This window comes from Leptonychotes weddellii, chromosome 9 (assembly GCF_054177405.1).
Source record: "Leptonychotes weddellii isolate Sample4059 chromosome 9, ASM5417740v2, whole genome shotgun sequence".
Lineage (NCBI taxonomy): Eukaryota > Metazoa > Chordata > Mammalia > Carnivora > Phocidae > Leptonychotes > Leptonychotes weddellii.
This window is the reverse complement of record NC_138377.1, coordinates 91,734,483-91,754,130: the sequence shown is the minus strand read 5'-3', so window position 1 is coordinate 91,754,130 and position 19,648 is coordinate 91,734,483. Positions and strand designations below refer to the sequence as shown.

The 19,648-nt window shown below is 38.7% G+C and overlaps 2 protein-coding genes across 4 annotated transcripts in view; one reads left to right on the top strand and one right to left on the bottom strand.

Annotated features, from left to right (window-relative positions):
- LOC115942070 (small ribosomal subunit protein eS27-like) overlaps positions 1-2,219 on the top strand; it is a 3,883-nt gene extending 1,664 nt beyond the window's left edge. For both annotated transcript variants that reach the window (XM_081831234.1, XM_081831235.1), the window contains exons 3-4: positions 322-432; positions 2,019-2,219. In XM_081831234.1, the coding sequence (XP_081687360.1) occupies positions 322-432; positions 2,019-2,047 (140 nt within the window). In that variant the 3' untranslated portion in view covers positions 2,048-2,219. The remainder of the gene's footprint in view (positions 1-321; positions 433-2,018) is intronic.
- The window catches only part of LACTB (lactamase beta), a 49,472-nt gene that overhangs the window by 21,660 nt on the left and 8,164 nt on the right, over positions 1-19,648 (bottom strand). Inside the window, exon 6 of one of the 2 annotated variants that reach the window (XM_081831231.1) lies at positions 3,507-12,311. In XM_081831231.1, coding sequence (XP_081687357.1) covers positions 11,780-12,311 — 532 coding nt within the window. In that variant the 3' untranslated portion in view covers positions 3,507-11,779. Of the gene's footprint in view, positions 1-3,506; positions 12,312-19,648 lie in introns of those variants that run through there. The other variant, XM_081831233.1, reaches the window with a different exon arrangement.

Here is a 19,648-nt window from a genome sequence, read left to right as displayed (position 1 = left end):
AGTGGAAAATATTCTTAAAGTGTAAAATATACACTGGATTTTTAAGATGTAGCACACACATAAAAACCATATTGATTACATGTTGAAATGGTAATAATATTTTGGAAATACTAAGTTCAATAAAATATATTATTAATTTCACCTGTTGGCTTTTTAAAACTTTTTATGTGACGACTGGAAAAGTTTAAGTTAAATATGTGGCTTGTTATTGTACAGCACTAATGTTCTTCATCTATTACAAGGTCTTTACTAGAAATACGGTGAACAATAGGCTTTATTTTCTTCTGCTTTTCACTTTTAACGTTGTCCTCCTTTTTCTAGGTTGCTACAAGATTACCACGGTTTTCAGCCATGCTCAGACGGTGGTTCTTTGTGTAGGCTGTTCAACAGTGTTGTGCCAGCCAACAGGAGGAAAGGCCAGACTCACAGAGGGTATTCGTTTGGCATTTTCTAACCCAGTGATGAGGTTTTAGGATTATAAATGTCCACCTTATTAAAAACCAGTTTAAAAGAAATCATAAATTCATTATTACCAAAATAATTTTATCTTTTGTTGTATGCTTTTTCAGTAGAGTGCCCTGCTCAAATGGATAAGTTTATACCTTTGATTTTGCAAAGAACTCCTTTAACTATTGTTTTTCTTGGTCTGGAACACCTAATTCTGTGTAGTTATTTAGGCTGCTTAATTTGGAATATTAAACATAAGTCAGAATGGAGCAAAAGAATAAGTACATACCATAGGACATAAGGGATTTTTAAAACCATAGAATTTTTAAAATTCTCTTGTAAATATTTTGTTTCATATGTATTTGACACATTTGACTGAAGACAGTTTTTATCATTGCTAGCTAGGCAACAGATAACTAAGGTATAAATTAAAATGCCAGCAGTTTGATTTCTCAGAGCACCTACTTAATGGTTAAATAAAAATCCCATTTTAGGGGCGCCTGGGTGGCTCAGATGGTTAAGTGTCTGCCTTCGGCTCAGGTCATGATCTCAGGGTCCTGGGATCGAGTTCCGCATCGGGTTCCCTGCTCAGTGCAGAGCCTGCTTCTCCCTCTCTGCCACTCCCTCTGCTTGTGCTCTTCTATCTCTCTGTCAAATAAATAAATAAAATCTTTAAAAAAAAAAAAAATCCCATTTTATTTATTTTTTAAAAAGATTTTATTTTTAAGTAATCTCTACACCCAACATGAGGCCCAAACTTAAAATCCCTGAGATCAAGAGTCGCATGCTCTACCAACTGAGCCAGCCAGGTGCCTCTAAAAATCCCATTTTAATTCCTCTTTCACTTTTGTGCAGTAAGAAAAAAATAGTAATTATGTATATTGTTTTCCATAGTAGTACTTACAGATTTGTAATTCCGTAATGATATTTGAAATTTGCTTGTGATATTTTGGGGGTGTTGTGAATTCCATGTTGTTCTCACCAGAAGAGTTTTAAGTAGATTGGCAACAAATCCAACATCTATTTTGTGTGACCTGGTGAGATCTAAGTACAAAGTCACTATATGATATTTAAGTGCAGTATTTCTCTCAAAAGTATACTTGTAAGATTTTTTAAACCTTTATATCATGTCATGATCTTGGAGTTTTGTGCCAATGGATGATTAATAGGGTATTAGAGTTTTCCTAATAGATTTGAAGAGAATTCTAATCAAAATCAGTTTCTTAGGAAAGTAATTCAGAATAACTCCTAAAAATTAAGATTGCATTTTCTGACAGCTTGGATTAAAGTCTTAACTGTTGAATTTAGGCTCATGGTCTTACATAGACTCTAATATAGCATTTGAGAAACAGGAATAACAGTTATAGTCACATCAGAATAAATTCAAATATACAAGATTTATTAGAGTAAATTTCTGGCATACAAGGATAAATAACGTGTATGTGAATATTATTCTAATATTCCTAAAATTTAGGTTTTTTTTTTTAACTGAAAAAATACTTTTTGTCATTAAGACTATAGCAGAGATAGTGTACACTTGTGTTTAACATGTTCTCGTGATTCCTTTGCAGGGTGTTCATTTAGAAGAAAGCAACACTAATGATCCACACAACCTCTTGAATTTGTGTTATATCGCAGAAAGCCTTATCAGTTCAGTAATTCCAGTTATCTACCAAGATAATGTAATTATGCTTAATTTTGTAAGGTTTACAACAGTGATGTCCTATTTTGGTGTCAGTTTTTCAATAAAGTTTTGATTATGGGCAAATTTCCCTTCTCTCTTTTTTTTTAGTGTGTGTGAATATGCTGTATGTTTATATATACCGTGTGTGTGAATTTGGTATAAACATTTAAAAAAGTGTATTCTGATTAGTTTGTCTCATTTCAGGAGTAGAAACCGTAAATATTTGATTTTTCCAAATTGCTGTGAGTGGGCTAAATAATTAAAAAATGGAAAGAAGTCCATTATTTGTTAATTCTAAATACAGTTTTGCCATTGTAACTATGGAAACACATGTATAAAAGTACATATTTAATGCAGTAACATTCAGTATAATTAAACAGTAATTACAATGTAATGCCATGGATTTATGTGGCCCTAACATACTGCAAAATTTAGTAGGTAACTGCAGCTGGGGTCTTAATTATAGGAAGCACCTTTTGGGGTAGGATATTTGAGAGGAGGCATCAGGAGTAGCTTGATTTACCCTCAGGATGTCCTGGCTGAGAATGGTAGATGACATGGAATTCTCTGGTCCAGACACATGAGCACTCATGACTACAGATGTGTGTTGAGTGGCTCTGGTGTACTTGCTTTTTATCACAGCAATGGCCCCAAACCCAGCTTCACAAAGATAGGACATCATCAAAAGGCATGTGGTGCCATATAATATAACTGAACTACCTGGAACTAGAATTAGGCATGGTATCCGAAAGGTATCAATTATCAATGTTTTTGCTATGGTGCCCCAACTCACCTCAGCTTGCATAGTTTAGGAACCTTGGCCCCAGGGAGAGCCAGTGGTGATGACAGGCTATTGATAGGGAAAGGGGCAAAACCTATGATAACTAACTTAGAGGGCAAATCCCTGAAAATTTCCTTGGAAATATTAGTGAAAGAGGATTGTACTTGGAAGAGCATATCTAAGGATTAAGTTATGGAGATACTTGCCACTGGGAAGTGAATGGTGTATTGAGTTTTATTTCATTATTAATTTAAACAGTATTACTGGGCTTGAAAAATAATAGTACACTAGGACAAACTTCACAGTCTGCCACATACTTTGTTACTTACTGTTTTTCTTTAATACTATTATTTATACTGATTTTGTTTTTTTCATGTAAACACTTTATTAATATTTTATTTTTAAGTAATCTATGCCCAACGTGGGGCTTGAACTTAAAGCCCTTAGATCAAGAGTCACATGCTCCACCAACCAATCCAGCCAGGCACCCCAGACATAAACATATTTTTAAAGACAACTTAATCTCTTCTATAAATAGAAAATCCAGTTACATAAAGATAACTAAAAAATAAAATGGAATTCTTGGCTTCTGACCTGATCAGATGACAAATGGTTTCTTATCTGGTGTTCCTGGAAATCATCAGAAAAGGTTCTTCTTGTTTTTGATCTTGTTCTTATTCCTATTCTTCTTCATATAATGTAGATATCATAAAATTCAACCTTTTACAATGTAAAATGCAGTGGTTTTTAGTATATTCACAGGTTGTGCAAACTGTCACCACTGTCTAATCCCAGACTGTTTTCATTACTCCATAAGGAATCTCCGTATTTGTTAGCATTCACTTCCCCTTCCTTCCTCCTCCCAGCTCCTGGCAACCACTAATATGCTTTCTATCTCAATCAATTTGCCTATTCTGGACACTTTATATAAATAGGGTAATATAATATGTACCCTTTTGTATCTGGCTTCTTCGACTTAGCATAATGTTTAAGATAACCATCACACTGTAGTATGTATCAGTACTTCATTCCTTTTTATGACAATAATACTCTGTTGTAAGAATACACATTTTGTATATCCATTCATCAGTTGATGGATATTGCATTGTTTTCACTTTTTGGCTATTTTGAACATGAGTGTACACTTTTTTATGTAGACATATTTTAAGGTCTCTTGGGTAATATACCTAGAAGTAGAATTGCTAGGTTATAGTAATTCTGTGTTTAGCTTTTTGAGGAATTGCCTATTTTCCAAAGAGGCTGCACCATCTTACATTCCAACTAGAAATACGCAAGGGTTACAATTTCTCCACTTCCTCACCAACACTTGTTTTTGTCAGTCTTTTTGATCATAACCATCTTAGTATGTGTGAAGAGCTATCTCACTTTGATTTTGATTTGCATTTCCCTGATGATTATGTTGACCACCTTTTTATGTGCTTACTGGCTATTCATACATCTTTGGAGAAATGTCTATTCAGATCCTTTGCCCATTTTTAATTGGGTTCAGTTTTACTGTTGAGTTGTAAGAATTCTTACATGTTCTAGATACAGCACATATATATGATTTTCTCCCATTCTGTGGGTTGTCTTCATCTTTGTTGAATACCATCCTATGGTATAGAAGTGCCATAATTCATTCAGTATTATCCTGTTGATGGGCACTTTGTTTTTGTTTTTTTCCACTATAATCAATTGTCATAAATATATTTAAATATGTTCTTAATAATGGTGCTTTTATTTCTGTGAGTTAGATTTCTAGGAGTAGGATTGCTTGTTGGAAAGATAAACATGTATCTTTAATTTTGACAGGTAATACCAATTGCTTTCCACCAGCAATATAAGAAACATTCTCCCCCTCCTCCATCTCTTCCATTAATAAATGGAATCTAATTTTTTTGCCATTTTGATGACTGTAAGATTATACATCACTGTTACTCTAATTTGTGTATCTGCTTACTGAGTATGTGACTGTAAAGAAGGCAGAATAAGGTGTTATCTTCCTAGAATTCCTTCTCATTTGCTTTTTCTTAACAAAAAATTCTCCGTATTAGAAGTATGGCTAAAAATAGTTGGAATATAGTTTCCTGTTGCTGCTTTTAACAGATTAGCACAAATTTAGTGGCTTAAAACAGCATAAACTTAAAGGATCATCTATCTCTCTAAAACAAAACAAAAAATACACACACAAAAAACCAAAGAAACAAGGAAAACAGAAACTTACTATCTTACAGTTCTGGAGATCCGAAGTCCAAAATGGCTAAAATCAAGGTGTCAGTGTGGCCATGTTCCTTCTGGCGGCTCTAGGAGGAGATCTGTTTCCTTGTCTTTTCCAGCTTCTAAGAAGCTGCCTGCATTCCTTCGTCCGTGACCCCACATCCTCCTACCTCTACTTATGTCTTTACATCTCCTCTGACTCTTGCTTTCTACCTTCCTCTTACTATTTTTTTAAAAGATTTACTTATTTATTTTAGAGAGAGAGAGATTGTACACGTGAACAGGGGGAGGGGCAGAGGGAGAGAAATCCTTAAGCAGACTTGCCACTGAGCACAGAGCCTGACCTGGAGTTCAATCCCAGGGCTGATTTTGGCTCAATCAACCCTGAGCCAAAATCAAGAGTCGGATGCCCAACCAACTGAGCCACCCAGGCACCCCTTCTTTCCTCTTATCAGGACACTTGTGATTACATTGGGCTCACCCAGAAAATCCAGGACAATTTCCCCATACAGGATCCTTGATTTAATTACATCAGCAATGTCCCTTTTGCTAAGTAAGGTAACCTAGTCACAGGTTCTGGGGATTAGGGGGCCACGGTTCTGCCTATCACAGAATACCAAGTTTTAAAATGCTATCCCAGATTTGAAAACTGAGATTCTGAAAATATGAGGTTATTCATTCCCTAATCCATTCCAGTGGCTAATGGTTGTGTGACCTCTGGCAAAATAAGAATAATTTCTACCTAATAGGGTTGTTTTAAAGATGAGATAATATACAAGGTGCTTAGCACAATGCCTAACACATAATAAGCAAGTTGTTAATAGTATTTTTTTTAAATAAAAAAGGATACTATTAAATATCAAGTACTTTCAAGTTCTGTTTTTCTTTTCCAAATTATTTACCCATTTCATTACCACACTAGAGGATAGTTAACTTTTTTTTTAAAAGAGATTTTACTTTTAAATAATCTCTACACCCAACGTGGGGCTCAAGCTCACAACCCTGAGACCAAGAGTCACACACTCCACCAACTGAGCCAGCCAGGCACCAGTGAGCATAGCTACGTTAACTACGGCTGCAAAGTAAGCCACCCCCTAATGTAATGACTTAAATTAATGGTGATTTATTTTTTCTCATGATTCTGTGGGTTGGTCTCACCTGGGCTCACTCATGCAGCTGCATTCAGCTAGAGGCTCTACTGGTCTGGAAGGTCTAAATGGCTTTAGTCACAGGCCTGGCAGTGGGTGCTGGCTGTCAGCTGGGGCATCTCGGTTCTCCTTTGTGTGGCCTCCCATGCACCAGTAAACTAATCTGGCTTCTTTACAAGGCAGTTTTGGGGCAGTATTCTCAGAGGGGAAGCTGGAAGCTGGAAGGGCTCTTAAAGCCTACGTTCTGGAACTTACACAGCATCATTTCCACCATATTCTATAGGTCCAAGCAAATCACAAGGCCAGCCTAGATTCAAGAGAGTGGAGAAACAGTCTCCACCTTTGGCTGGGGAGAAAGGTAAAATCACATTACAAAGGAGTACACACAATGGAACAAGAGGAATTTATGGCCACTGGAAAATTACCACACTTTGGGAGAACTTTGAGGTTACTCATTTCCTAATCCATTAACATGTCCACAATAAATTCTTAAAGAAATGCTTTATTCATTTCCCCTATTCCAGATGAGCACAGAATATAGGTGGGAAATTTCTATTAGAAGAAATCAAAATGGCTCATAATGAGCATATGAAAATATGTCTAACTTCACCAACAATACGTAAATGCAGGTAAAAACAAACAGATACCATTTTCCATTCTTCGTATAGTCCAAAATTAAAAGTTACTGTTGGCATACACACAACAGAATTAAGTTCAACCATAAAAAATTGTCCCTACTCAAATATTTTTGACCTACAAAAACAATTTCATATGGTTCAACCAAGAAAAGGATGTTCCTTACAGCATTGCCTACTAAAAAAAAAAAAAAAATCCGTCAATAAGAAAACAGTATGAGATAGTCCTACAATGTAGTATTTTATAGCAGTAAAATATGCTGACCAGATCACAAAACAATGTTAAATTTAAAATGGAACGTAGGGAACATGTATACTGTGATGCTATTTGTATAAATGTAAATAATACAAATTAATACTATTATTAGATATGGATACATACATGGCTGTGAGAGAACTAAACAAGGAATAGGAAGGGTATACACCAACTCCTGATAGCTATTGCCTGTAAGGCAAAAGGGCTGGAACTTTGGGTGGCAGTTAAAGGGGTCTTCAGCTTTATCTCTTATGTTTTATTTATTATTTTTTAATGAGGAAAATGTAACTAAATGTTAACATTTTAGGGTAGTGAGACTATACTGAGTATGTGCCATGTGAATCTTTTGTGCTTTGTGGTATTTTCTTTTCAATTTCACAAAATAAAAGACCAGTTTGATACAGGAAGGTAAAGCAAACACTTTGTAGCTAATGATTGCCTTGACAACTTGTAAATTACAGAAAAAAAAAAAAACCCAAACACAAGAAACTTGTGCCAAGTTCTTTCCCCCAATATTAAGGATCAGCCACACCAGAGATACAACTTTGGGAGATATGTAAATTTATCAGTACCGTTTCTAACAGTATTAAGTGAGAAAAGACGTTATCATGGCAAAAATACCTGAAATGGGAATTCTTAATCTAGGGTCTGTAAATCCCTGACATTTGCCTATCACCTCACTTTGAGAAAGTTCCCAGCTCTTCTCAGAGCTTCAAGAATCCTAAAAAAGATGAAAAACAACGAAAGCAACTGCCTTGTTCATAATACGCATTCACTAAATTTACGGGGCTCTTCACAGTCTGTGGACCCTCCCACACCTATAGTTCAGTCACGGTGCACTTCTCCCTGACACCCAGATAATGCTCTTGCCTCATCTTTTTCTCCCAATTTAAATGTCCCCTCTTGGGAGCCTCCGAGCAGTTCACTCTGTGGTCTGTGCAAAAGTTCAAAGTTTATATTGATATCACATGATCAAATTAGAACCATGGCTCTCTATCAGAAACACTTTTTAAATTATAATTCTATTTGCTTTTAGTCAGAATATATTTTAAAATGTAAATACTAAATTTAATCTAATAAATTGAAGCAATGACCTTTTTATGTTTATCAAAAATGGCACGGATGGAAAACTTTGACAAATATGAATACAAGACATAGAGATCAGAAGCCAGAAAGAAATCAGGAGATGAAGTGGATCTGTTTTAGGGAGCTGCTTTCTCTGCACTTCAACCAACTCAGAATTATCCATCCATTTACCTTTATAGATCAAAGTGGAAAGTGAAGAAATAGGCTTAGGGCTCAGAAATACAGGAAACCCCTCCTTCAGAGGAGTGTAGAAAAACTGATTTCTTTCTGAATTTTCCTGAATACAGTATAATCTCCAATATACTCATCTATGGCTGTTACAACAAAATTTCCTAAGTTGTCAACACTCTGACAAGCCATCTGTGGAGCCAGTCTCCCACACTGAATCAGGGTGGGTCTGTGTGATCACGAGAATTTGGTGTAAGCAATGGTGTATAACTTCCAAGGCTAGAATATAGAAGACATTGTGGTATTTGCCTTGTTCTCTCTTCAATTACTCAATCTGGGGGAAGTTATGGACAGTCAAGCAGATCTATGGAGAGGTCCATGTGGTAAGAAACTGAGATCTCTTGCATTAAGCCAGCAAGTAATGGAGGCCCATGGGTGAACCATATTAAAATAAGATCCTCCAGCCCTAGGCAAGCCTTCAGATGACTGACATCTTGTCTGCAATCCTAGGAGAGACCTGGAGTTAGAACCATTCAGCTGAGCTGCTTCCAAACTTACGAAACACAGAAATTGTGAGATGGGCTAATTTGTTACACAATAGACTCCTGATGCATACTGTACTAGATGAAAGAAGCCAGACACAAAGGGCCACATACTGTAAGAGTCTATTGATATGAAATTTCCATAATAGGCAAATCCAAAGAGACAAAAAGTAGGTTGGTGGTTTCCAGGGTCTTGAAGGAGAAAGGAACAGGGAGCAAAGCCTAATGGGTAGAAGATTGCTTTTTTGGGGTGAAGATGTCCTGGAATTGAATGGATATACACCTTATAAATCTACTAAAAACCACTGAATCATATACTTTAAAGTATATGAATTTTGAATTATATCTGAGACATGTATTTTTTACATTACAGATTTGTTACCTAGAAGTAGAGTGAGGCCATAACAAAAACCTAAAACATGGGGGAGTGGATTTGGAACGGAGCAAGTGGTTGGAATTTGGAGTGAAGTCTTTTGAAGAGAGCATTAGTGAAAGCCCAGGAGCCTTGAAGAAACTGTTTAGAAGTATGATGGCCTTTCTGGAGGCTGCAGGTGTGGACCTAAAGGAGAGTAAGGAAAATCTTATTGGAAACTGGAGGAAAAGGAATTCTAATTTTGTGGTGGTGGAAAGTTTAGCAACATTGTTGCCTTCAGGGACAGGGAAAAGTAGAAAATGTGCCCAATGAACTGGGTGATCCAGCTGAGACGTCCAGTGTTCAATGTGTCTCCTGGATTCTTCCTGCTGCTTATACCAAAATGCACAAGAGACATAAGCTAAAGGAAGGACTACTGGACAAAAAGAATCAATAATGATGGTTTGGAAAATTCCCAGACTCTCCAGATGGTGAATGAAGCTAAAATGGCTTCAAGGCAAAGATAAAATTTAGGGCACTTCCAGGAAGACATGGTCTAAAATGAAGCTGAAAGGGCGCTTGGGTGGCACAGTTGGCTAAGCGTCCGACTCTTGGTTTTGGCTCAGGTCGTGATCTCAGGGTGGTGAGATCGGCCCCACATCGGGCTCCAGGCTCAGTGAGGAGGCTGCTTAAGTTTCTCTCTCCCTCTGCCCCTCCCTGTACTCACACACGCTCTCTCCCTCTGTAAAATAAATAAATCTTTTTTTTTAAATAAAAAGATAAAATGAAGCTGAGGGTCTGACTAAAATCCTTTGACTGCTGAAATTTCCAAGATTGTGCCTCAGAGAGCTATATAAACAACAGGGTTTATTAGAAACAAGTTTTCTCTCCAATTGTCTTAGCAGAATCCCAAGTTACAGAAGCACTTTCTTTGAAGAGATTTGGTGGTATGCTTTTTGTTTACTAACATGAACCCCAATGAGATCTGTAGGAGCCTCGCCAAGTTTAAACAAATCGTACTGGCAGGAACACTATTCCAACTGAAAGGAGAGAGAGTCCAAAAGAGGCCTTTGAACCTCCAAACTTATACAAGCAGAAAGCAGGCTGAGAAAACCACTCAGCTACAAACACATGCTACCTTTCATGAAAAAATAAGAAGTCAGAGGGCAGAATCAAGGGCCCAGAGAATATAGCCCAAGAGCCAAGAATTATCCCCAGGCCTTGAGTACTAATCAAGGAGCTGCCAACCTGTGTCTGGTTGGATTTCAGAATTGCTAAGATATGTCTTCCATTTCCCCCCTTTCTACAGAGGAGGGTCCGTAGCCATCACTGCGTAGGTTGTGCCATTGTCTGTTGCACATGTGGGGAGCAGATCACTCGCCTTGAGTTCACAGGTCTTCAGATAAAGAAGAACTATACTTAAGGAACTACCCCCAAGGAACCTCATCCACACCTATACTTACGCGATAGTTTTGAGCTGATACTATAATGGAATGAAATTTCTGGAAAACTTGGGAGGAGGGAGGAAGGACATTAATCATTGGTGGACCAGAGGTCAGACTGGGGTAGATGACGCCCAATGATCTCCACCTCCTGATATGCATACCCTGTGTAATCCCTCCAAGACTGTTATCAGGGTTGGTCTGTGAGATCTAGAGAATATAGCAAATGTGATGGTATGTGATTTCTGAGGCTAGGTTATAAAAGACATTGGCTTCTGCCTGGCTCATGGATCTCCCTCCTGCCCTCCCTCTCTCTCTGTCCCTCTCTCTCAATGTCTCTTGAATCACTTGCTCTGGGAAAAGCCAATTAACATGCCACTAAGATACTTAAGCAGTCTTACAGAGAGGCCCACATGGAGGGAAACTGAGACCTCTTGCTACTCACAAGCCAGAGGACTGATACTTGCCACCAGTCAAGTGAGTAAGCCATTTTAGAAGCATTTCCTCCAGCCCCAGAGAAGTCTTTAGATGATCACAACATCTTGTCTGCAACCTCAAAGAAGGGCGTCAGATTCACCCAGCCATGCTACTGAATTCCTGAGCCTCGGAAACCATGAGATAATTTTTTCTTCTTTTAAGCTGCAATAGATAACTAATAGACAATTTCTCATAAACTTGTTTCTGCTGTCATATTAAAATAACAATATTTGAAGTTTCCTGTTGAATGATATTTTCTTTATATTACATATTCAAAAATATATTTTTTATCAGAATATTTTATTTCAAGAATTAACACTTTTTTCAAAAAGTAAAAATAATATAATTACTTCCCTGAGTATAAAGAACTAATCCTACAATAAAAGACAATTACAAAATTAAGCAATTAGAGGTACATAATTCTCTGCATTCAATTACACCCTATTACAAATCTATTTTTAAAAAATCTCATGTATTTTGGGGCTTTAATGTTTCAAACAACAGCAACAACAAGAACAAAACAGCTCATTTTGCACCTGCAATGTTAAGATACGTCAGATCTGTCTTTATCAAATTCCAGAGCAATCTTTAAAGCAGTGCTATTGAGGCCAACAGACTGCATGTTGCAGATGATAGAGACGACTATTCCTCTTGGGGGAACCTTGTTATTTATAGCTTCCGCATCCAGTTCTTCGGGAAGGACCAGCAGCACGCTGCTGGCACCCACCGCACCTCCGGTGTGTGAGGCATAATGCCGCTGCTTTCTACAAGAACCATACGTTTGCTTCTTTTCCACAACACCCCAAGCCATTGCGTATTTACCCTCTTTATCCCAAGACATCTCTGTGTTAGGGACTGGTGTCCAAATCATAACCATTGTTTCTGGCTTGAGATATCCGGGTAAAAGATTTTCATGTGAGTTCTTAAAGAGCCCAACTTGGTAACCATACAGCATCGCATTCCCAAATTTCAGAAGGTCACCCACTGTAGACAGAAATCCACCACCAGCCCATTTATAGGAGTTATCCACGTATGGTGTGTTGACAAGACGTCTCTTTTTATTGTAAACATAAAATCTAAAATGAAATAAGAATGGTCATTAAAAACTTAAAAGTCTATTATGGACTTTACATATGAGAACGAATAGGAAAATATGTACACGAGACAGGTTGTTTCAATGTAGTGATCATACATTCTGAGAAACCATTAATTTTCAGTATGATTCAGATTCTAATAAAACACAGATAATTGAGTAATTAAAGCATAGAAAGTGGGTTTTTTTTTTCCTACTGGCACGGCTTGCCCATTTTAAGTGTATCAAACTTTTAATACCTGTAAAAGTGAATTGATTAATATTACACATGATACATTTGCCCAGTGCATATGCAGAAACACTTACTGTTTGGTAGATATTCCCAGTCCTTGGGCTCAGTGAATCATGTGCCACATGTGAGTTTTATAATGAAAAGAGTACACATTGAGATGTTTAAGATTAATATTTGTAAGGAGACTACATCTCCTGGTTAAAAATGCCATAGGAATACTACGTGTAATGATGTGATGTGGGACTCCTTGGTGTAGTGAGAGAAGCTGGAGCTCACAAACCCATTTGAATCCTAACTCATCCTTACTAGCTGGTAAAATATGCTTTATTTGATTGACACTTACACAGTTCTTGCTACATGCCAGGCATTGTTCTAAGAACTGTATCAGTATGAACTAATTTATTCTTGTAACACGGTTCATAGGTAGGTACCACTATAATTCCTATTTCACAGATAGAAAACGGAGGCACAGAGAGTAGAAATAACTTGTCCCGGATCATACAGCTTGTAAGTGGCAGAGCTGGATTCAAACCAGGTGGTCTGTTGCCTCTGATTCAGCATCCCAATGTGCGAAGTGGTGACAAAAATATCTACTTTGCAGAGTTAGGAATATTTGTATCAATCACTTTCCATATTTCTGGTAGCTTCCTAATAAATGATAGCTGTTGTTTACTCATGCATTCAACTATTACTGATGGAGCACTTACTATGTGGGAGGCACTGCTTGAAATGCTGGAATAAAGTGTTAAACAAAAGAGACAAAGTGCCTGACCTCATGAGGTTTCTATTCTAATATCAGGTAACTGAAATGAAATCACAAAATAATTAAACCAAAAATGAAACGTGGCCCATGAGAATCCTTTCTTTCAAGATTCATAATAAAATGTGTTCTGAGGTTTTCAGTGTACTGTCCCATCTGTAATGATTGATCGTCATCTTCATCCCACCGTGGGACGTTCATAAGCACTGTCAGACTGAGTCTCACCATCACTTTCAACCGCTTTATGGGTAAGGTCTCAAACTCAGACATTTCTTCCTGGGACTATGATTTCCAATTCTGCCAACTCTCCAACTGAACCTGCTCTCTGCCCTCATTGTAACCTCCATCTAATTCCCCTTGACTCTTCCCAATTTTCCAGGTCTTCTAGTTCCTGATTTCACCCAATGTTCTGTTCTAGCCTCAACTGTTTCAGCTGTGGTCTCACTAGCACTCTTGTGACAGTATACCAATCTGCCAATCCTGAATAAATCTAGGTACCCCTTTCTTTGGCTCCTTATGTGGGGAGAAAAGCTGCACATAGTCACATAACAAAGAGGACTGGTATCAGTTCATACACTTGCTAAGGGTCTTCACTGCTGCTACCAAATCTCATTCTTTTCCTGGTTATTCCCTGGTATATTCTTTCCAATATCTATTCCCAGTCTCTTCCAGTTCTCTACCTCACTCTGGCCAAGGGGCAGACAACTATATCCTTTGTTTTACTGAGAAGATTCCAGTGTGCTTTAGATGGCCTCAAACTCCCATATTTATCTTAAAATGTATTTACATTATAATGCATTCTTTTTTCTTCTCTCCAGTCACTTAAGAAAATTTCCTATTGGCGCACCTGGGCGGCTCAGTCAGTTAAGCGGCTGCCTTCAGCTCAGGTCATGATCTCAGTGGTCCTGGGATGGAGCCCCATGTCGGGCTCCCTGATCAGCGGGGAGCCTGCTTCTCCCTCTCCCTCTGCCTCTCCCCTGCTCGTTCTTTCTCTCTCTCAAATAAATAAAACGTTTAAAAAAATTTCCCATTGTTTTTATGACTAATTCTACTAACCTGCATCCCTGACTGCCTTTTTGCCTCTACAACATTCTTCCACCAGTTATACTTCCTAGATCATTTTATCTCCTTGCAGTCCATTCTCCATGCAGAAGCCTGAGATTGTGTCTTACCCTTCTTCTATTTGAAAACTTCCAATGGTTACCACTGTAATGAGGACAAAACCCAAATTTCTTACGATGGCCTACAACACAATCAATGGTCCTCAACAGAGGCAGTACCAACTCCTTAAGGGAAATTTCTGGAGGCATTTTTTTAGATGTCACAATTATTAGAGATAATGTCTTATGACATTCAGTGGACAGGGGCTCAAGGTTCCTAAATGTCCTATGATGTGTGGAAAAGGCCCACACAGTAGTGTATTCTCCCTTACCGTGGAAGACCTTCAACCATCCTACCAGATAATCATTTAAGTAAAATATCTGTTTATAATGAGCTGAGACTAGAACCCTCTCCATTTTATATATAAACACAAAGCACTTTTTGGACATTTTTATTCTACAATAACTTTTTCTTAAAAGTAACCACTGTGAAAACTGAATAAAGACTGCACTTTATTTTGCTCACAACTTTAGCCAGAGGTGGCCACCAAAGGCATGAGTAGAAGCACCAATATGATATATCTGTATTGGTCTGCATTTATAGTTGTTACATTTATGATGCTTTTATGTCTTAAGTCGCATCTGACTTTATCATGTCTTCTAATGTTGTGAGTAAACTTTAACATATTGAAATATCTATAATTTATTATAAATTATATTTCTTTTATTTTTTATTTATTTTACAGAGAAAGTGAGAGACAGAGACAGAACATGAGTAGGAGGCAGAGGGAGAAGGAGAAGCAGACTCCTTGCGGAGCAGGGAGCCTGATGTGGGGCTCGATTCCAGGACCCTGAGATCATGACCTGAGCTGAAGGCAGACCCTTAACCAACTGAGCCACCCAGGTGCCCCTTATTTTAGTTAAGAGTAGTGAGTATAAGTTATATGATCTATAACTTTCATTTCAGGAAACTAAAGGAGGTATAAAATATTTGTTAAATTAAGGGACAGGGAGTCTAATGGCATTGAGATTCACTGTACAATGCGATTTAGCCCCTACTTACTTCTCTGATCTCATCACTTACAACATCTTGCCTTGCTTCTTTTCATGCCAGACTTATTTCTGTATTTGCAACAAGGCAATTTAGCTTTCCTTATCAGTCGTGTCTAATTTTAAATAGATCCCCTACATTCTCTCCCTGTTACTCTATATAATATTGCTTTGTTTTATTTTATTTTTTTAAAAGATTTTATTTATTTGACAGAGAGAGACACAGCGAGAGAGGGAACACAAACAGGGGGAGTGGGAGAGGGAGAAGCAGGCTTCCTGTGGAGCAAGGAGCCTGATGTGGGGCTGGACCCCAGGACCCCAGGACCCTGGGATCATGACCTGAGCCAAAAGCAGATGCTTAACCGACTGAGCCACCCAGGCGTCCCAACTTTGTTTTATTTTCATATCAGTATCTGAAATTCTTAGTCTACATGTTTGTCTCTTTCCATAGAATATAAGTGTCATAAGGGCAGGAACCTTACCTATCTTGCTCTTTGATGATTCCCTACCTAGAACAGTACTTGCCATCCACTAAGCGCTCATTAAACAAGTTTTTGGAGGCGCCTGGGTTAAGTCTCTGACTTCGGCTCAGGTCATGATCTCAGGGTCCTGGGATCAAGCCCCTCGGCAGGCTCCACACTCAGTGGGGAGTCTGCTTCTCCCTCTCCCTTTGCCCCTCCCCCGGCTGGTGCTCTCCGTGTCTCTCCCTCAAATAAATAAATAAAAAAAACCCCCAAAAAACAAAAATGAAAAAAAATGTTCAATACATGAAAGCATCATTTGTTGGCCAAATATTTAATGGAGACACCTTCCAAGGCACTGGAGAGACTAGTTAAACCATACACTGTAGCTGCTTTCAAGGCACTAAACAGTCTTGTCAGACAGTTCTAACTTGCAAAGCACTATATGAATCACCTGGGGATTTTGTTAAAATGCAGATTCTGCTTCAGTAGGTCTGTGAAGGGGGCACGTAATTCTGCAATTGTAACAAGTTCCCTGGTGATGTCAATACGGCTGGACCCTGGACCACATTTTGAGGAACAGGTTGTGGGGTGACTACCAAGATGGGATGGGAGGAATCCTGAGCACTAGTGAGAGTGAGCCTTGTTCAAATGGCAGAGGCCAAGCTGGGGAGCAAAGTAGTTCCATTTGGCTATAGCAGAGAGCTTGAGGGGATAAGTGGTAGAAGGTGATGCTGGAGGAGTGGACAAGGGACAGGTCACAAAGAACTTCCTGTGCCATGCTAGGAGCTTTGACTCCTTCACCTTAGTTAACAAAATGCTCTTATGTTTTCTGTATCCTAAGGAAAATAACAACTTTTATCTTTTGATCCTTGTTACAGCTTCCAGCTGCCAGTCCTTTCTCCCATTACTGCCAAACTACACAGAACAGCCCACACCTTCTGTTTCCGGGAACTCACCCTCTCCAGTCATTCAACTCCTTAAAATCTGGCCTCTGGTCCCCCATCACTAAACAGCTCTCTTGTGGGTTTTCAAGGCTCTTCTAATTCCCTTGTATAGTCGAAATCCTATTTGCCTCCTGCAGCACTGTTAACCAGCACTTCCTTGCTACCCAACCTTGGGCCAGTCTGCTGCTCAGAGCTCTCTCTTCTAGATCTCAATCCTATGATTCCCTACATCCCTCCAATCACTGCAGCCCCACCTCCCCAGGTCTTCTCTTCTACAGAGAAAACTATAGGTCTGCATCAGTACCACAACCCCTGTTCCAATTACAATCAGATTTTTTACTAGCATTAATAATTCTCAAATCTGGTTTTGGAGAATGGCAGGAAAGCTGTTTATCAGAATCACCTGGGGTACTCCTCTCTCAAACTGTACCCTTCCCTCAAAATTCATAACTTTGGAGGGCTGTGGGCATATATAATTTGAAAAATTACTCCTTTCTTCCTTCAAGAATCTTCTATGTCCCCTAAAAGTCCAAGTCATAATACTGGGTGAAGCAAGGGTGGCCAAAGGTATGTGCTTTGAAGATTTAAAAAAAAAAGCAAAAAAAGCACACAGAGAATCTTAATATGCTCTCGAGAACCAATAATTTGATATGTGTGTGGTCTTCTCATTTCTCAAAATAAACTTGTCTGTTTTTGTTGTTGTTGTTGTTGTTTAAGTAGGCTCCATGCAGGGCCTGGACCACATTTTGACTCTCTCTCCTTCTGCCCTTCCCCTGCTCTTTCCCTCTTTAAAAAAAAAAGTGTAATCAGAGTTCAGGCAGAAAGTAATGACCTAAAATATGGGAGAGGCCATAGAAATGAAGGGAGGGAAAAAGGTAAGTCACAAAGCAACGACATGACTCCAAGATCAAGACCTGAGCTGAGACTGAGTTGGACGCCCAACTGACTGAGCCACCCAGGCGCCCCTCAAAATGAACATGTCTTAAACTAATCTCTTCCAAACGTTCTTCTCTCCATTAAAACCTTGGCTGAGGGCGCCTGGGTGGCTCAGTCAGTTGAGCAACTGCCTTTGGCTTGGGTCATGATTCCAGGGTCCTGGGATAAGGTCCCACATCAGGCTTCTAGCTCAGCAGGGAGCCAGCTTTTCCCTCTGCCTGCCGCTCCCTCTGCTTGTGAGCACACACACACTCACTCTCTCTCTCCCTGGAAATAAATAAATAAATACATAAAATCTTAAAAAAAAAAAAATAAAACCTTGGTTGACTCTTTTGCCCTCAACTCTCACATCCATCAAGATACTAAATCCTATTATTCAACCTTTGCTTTGTGACTTACCTTTTTACCTCCCTTCATTCCTATGGCCTCTCTCATATTTTAGGTCATTACTTTCTGCCTGAACTCTGATTACACTTTTTTTTTTTTTTTTTTTTTAAGAGGGAAAGAGCAGGGGAAGGGCAGAGGGAGAGAGAGAATCTTCAGCAGGCTATACACCCAGTGCGGAATCCTATGATGGGCTCAATCTCACAACCCTGAGATCATGACCTGAGCCGAAATCAAGAGTTGAAAGCTTAACTGACTGAGCTACCTACGTGTGCCCCCATTCTGATTACACTTCTAATTCCAGCCAATCAAATCTAAAAGAAACCACATAATAAAAATACATTTTCTCACTGACAAATATATTTCTTACAGTGAACTCCAAGTTTGCAAACTAGGAGAGAACTACCAGTATATTTTGGCTGATAATCAGCTTTGTGTAAATTTCTTTTAACAGTAAAGCATTCCAGGGGCACCTGGGTGGCTCAGTCATGAAGCGTCTGCCTTTGGCTCAGGTCATGATCCCAGGGTCCTGGGATCCAGCCCCGCATGGGGCTCCCTGCTCCACAGGAAGCCTGCTTCTCCCTCTTCCACTCCCCCTGCTTGTGTTCCCTCTCTCGCTGTGTCTCTCTGTCAAATAAATAAAATCTTAAAAAAAACCCCAAAGAGTAAAGCATTCCAAACCACTTATATCAAGGCTGGAAATTAGGACACCCTCAGTCATTCCTCCTTTAAAGTATAAAAATGTGGAGAATTCTAGACTTCAATCTAGAATTTTAAACTTTAAATAAACAAATTATGTGCTTTAATCTCTTGATTCCTTTTCACAGAGGACAAGTTAATGGCTTTTCATGAAAATAATTTTGTTCAGCTAAAAGATAAGTTTACTATTCCAAATTCTTAAGGCATTTCTGCTCTAAAAAGAATGCAATATAGACACGAGTTCTTAAGTAAGTTACTGAAACATCTCTGTAACTGAATAACTGATGGAATGATGCCAGATAACAAAGAGCCTCTTACTTATTTAAGAATCTCTAGATTCTGCACAAGAGCACTATATAACTACAGAAATCTACATCTACAAACTTAGAAGTTCAAAATACTTTTATTTTTACAATGCTTCTTAAATGCCTTTAGAAATAATTATGTACTGTTTGTGTTTTATTGTTATGAGAAGTTTAAAAACCCACAGAATTTAAAATGCGTATAATAAAAACCAAGCCCACTTTAACATTTAGCATTAACATTTGGATTGAACCTATTACTATCGAGTCTATCAACTAATGGCATAGAAAAGAGCTTCATAAAGAACAATGCTTAGGGCACTTGGGTGGCTCAGTTGGTTAAGCATCTGCCTTCGGCTTGGGTCATGGTCCAAGGGTCCTGAGATCAAGCCCCACATCAGGCTCCCTGCTCAGTGGGGAGCCTGCTTCTCCCTACCCGCCCCCCCCCC